The sequence below is a fragment of the Rhea americana genome, unplaced genomic scaffold (assembly GCF_003343005.1).
Source record: "Rhea americana isolate MKP2758 unplaced genomic scaffold, rheAme1 scaffold_49, whole genome shotgun sequence".
In the NCBI taxonomy this organism is placed as follows: Eukaryota; Metazoa; Chordata; class Aves; order Rheiformes; family Rheidae; genus Rhea; species Rhea americana.
Window position 1 is genome coordinate 1,352,862 of NW_028186634.1, and position 2,873 is coordinate 1,355,734.

Consider the following 2,873-nt stretch of genomic DNA (forward strand, 5'->3'; position numbering starts at 1 on the left):
CTCCTTTGGCTTTGCCCTAGTGTGTCCCCCTGCCCCTTAGCATTGCCTCGCCCCCTGCCTTGCTCCCCGCCACCCGAGTGCCGGCTGTAGCTGGTGCCCGGGCCCCGCCTCGGGAGACCCGGGCGCCGGCCTGCCCCAAGGTTGCCCTCTGATGCTGGCAGTCCCGGAGGGTCCCTCCGCTCATGGCTGCGGGAGCGGCGGCGGGCGCTGCTGGGGAAGCCTCCCTGCAGGGGCTGTGGAGTTTGCCAGCAGGTTTTGCCCAGCGGCGTAGGAAACGAGAKCAAAGGTGCTGCTAGAAACCCCCAGAAAACCTTGCAAGTAAGTTGTACGTTACCAAGTAATGTCTACTGCAGRTTTCTGGGAGGGTCACAGCAGCTAGGCAGCCTTCACAGTCACTGGTAATTGGGGTTACCAGTAGGTGGCCCGGTGGTTTAACAATACATTCATCTGTCGCTACTGAAGCTATGTGTACCACTCGGCTCAGCCTGATSCTTTCTCTATGTAGCGTGAGGGCTATACGATTTAAAGCTCGCTTCTGTTGATTATAGAAGGTCCAGCGCTGACATAACAGCACAACTGTTCAGAATCAGCTGAAGAACTGCCTAGAGTACTGCTCCATAATCTGTTTATCTGGCTTTTTTTCGGTGTTCTTATTCTTTTTACTCWCTAAAAAAACAGTATTTTTATCAAGACCTAGAGAACGATTTTTTTTAAAAAAAAAAGTTATCTGTAAGATGAGTTGAAAATTAGAGTAACTAAATGTATAAGATAAATTACTGTACACCTTGCATTTATCAAAATATTTAAGTATATATAAATGTGAGGAATATTTAATGCATATAGCTATTTGTCAGCAAATTACTAAAATATTAAATTTGAAGTGTTGTGTTCTATTTGCTTTGCTGATTTTATTCCATATGAGAAGTGAAGCAACAAGAACATAATTCTGAAAAGATTCAAATATCTGCATGTTTAATAACAATTGTATCAACATCAGTACACTAGTTTGTTACATATACAGCTTCTRTATACAGGGAAGCATACATATCACTTTTCTTGCTGGTTATTTTTGTTCTTTCTAAGAAAACTTGTTATAATTATCTTTTCCTATTTAGGATGGGGAAGTCAGAGTTCCAAAGTTCATATTCACCATAGCACATGGCTTCATTTTCCTGGCCACAATTTACGCTGGATACTGACTTTCATCCTTTTGTTTGTGCTGGTGTGTGAAATTGCAGAGGGTATAGTGTCTGATGGGTAAGTGGATGTATACTTTCTCCTTAAAGCACTGAGTATTTTTAAAGGGTTTCACTGTATGTATTGTCTCTTGGTCTAAATTCTCATCTAAACCATATGCCTTGTGGTTGTAAACATATAATCTATGTTCTTGGTGATTAACCTACCGACCTTGTATCAGAAATTCCACAGACCTTGCCAAGTATGTACACATACAAATGACCATAATCATTTTTAGTTCAGCTTAATGACATTATCTTTCYAAAGAGTAATCATAGATAAATCCTGACAATTTGAGCAGATGGTGACATTTTTCACTGTATGCTTTTTTTTGTCTAAGGGCCTAGTCCCACAGTCCTTACTCAGGCAGAACTCCCATGTGTACAGTAGGTCATAATGTTCCCCTCATAATGAGCTAAAATCTGCATGCCTTGATGAAAGGGATAGATCCACTGAGCTTTATTATCTCACCACATCAAGTTTCTCCTGAAATACYATTGGTGTTCATACAATATGTCTGATCTGTTGCCTTCAGCAAAGTAGCTCACATTGTTTYGATAAAGAGGTTTAGCTTCCCAAATCTGTTAGATGCTTCATTTTGATGTAGTTGACACTAATGGTAGTTTGATTTGATTTTATCATTCTCACAGAGTAGGGGCRGCATTATAGAGGGGAAGGGGCTGTTACACGAACTGAATATTTGTTTTATACATCCTTTGATCCGTGACCTGGTACTCAGCTTAGGAATGTCTTTAAATAGTAAGCTATGGGAAAAATTATTCTGAGTGAAACGAGTGATACAGGAAAATGACTTATACTGGCAAAAGCTGATGTATAATGGTGACTGTGATCATTTTTTCTCTTAAAGAAAGTCTGATTTTTATAAACACTAYGAATTTGCAGCCTAAGGGTTAGAAAGTTACAGCCCTCCTTAAACAGAATGAAACCTGTCTGTTTTAGCCATCTGTACAACAAGCATCACGCTTATCAGTGTGATAAGGCACTACAGTATTCTGCTATAAAAGCTGACATAATCAGTATTATTATAGTTTCCCTTAAAAATGTATAAATAGAATTTTTTTAGTGTTGGCTTAAAAAAATGTTTTTCTCATTTTTTTGGAGTTATCAAGTTGTATGATCCTCAAAGCAACATTCTGTCCTGAGTTTACTGTTTTATTTTTCTTTAGCAATCTCTTTCCATTATGTTTATTTGCTTTTTAAATTAACTCAGAGCATTGCTGTTAAATAATAAGTGCCACCTGACAAGAATCAAAGCTCCTAGCTATACTGGGGGAGTGCCAACCCACAGTTGTGCCTTCAGYGCACTCAGCAGGCTAGTGAGTGCTCCAGTGAATAAAACCAGATTTTAAGACTCATCAGCTTCCTAAAACGAAAATAGGTCGTATTGGTAAGTCCTTTTGTCAGCAATTGGTTGCCAAAGGCTTTGGCACCCCAGCAGTACATGTGGTCTATTGGAGATATGCTTATATAGGGGAATTCAGCAACTTGCTTCTGTTTGTGAGTACAGAAAAACACCACCCACTCTTGCAGAATTACCTATTGAAATTTTGGCTGTCTGAACAAATATGTTCCTGTTACTTGCTTTTCCCTGATGGGAATTCAATCCTATCATACAG

At 39.8% G+C, this 2,873-nt stretch overlaps 1 protein-coding gene across 1 annotated transcript in view; it reads left to right on the forward strand.

The window, feature by feature from the left end:
* ABCC8 (ATP binding cassette subfamily C member 8) overlaps positions 1 to 2,873 on the forward strand; it is an 89,881-nt gene that overhangs the window by 10,868 nt on the left and 76,140 nt on the right. The window contains exon 2 of the mRNA XM_085317082.1: positions 1,116 to 1,257. Within this exon, the coding sequence (XP_085173208.1) occupies positions 1,116 to 1,257 (142 nt within the window). The remainder of the gene's footprint in view (positions 1 to 1,115; positions 1,258 to 2,873) is intronic.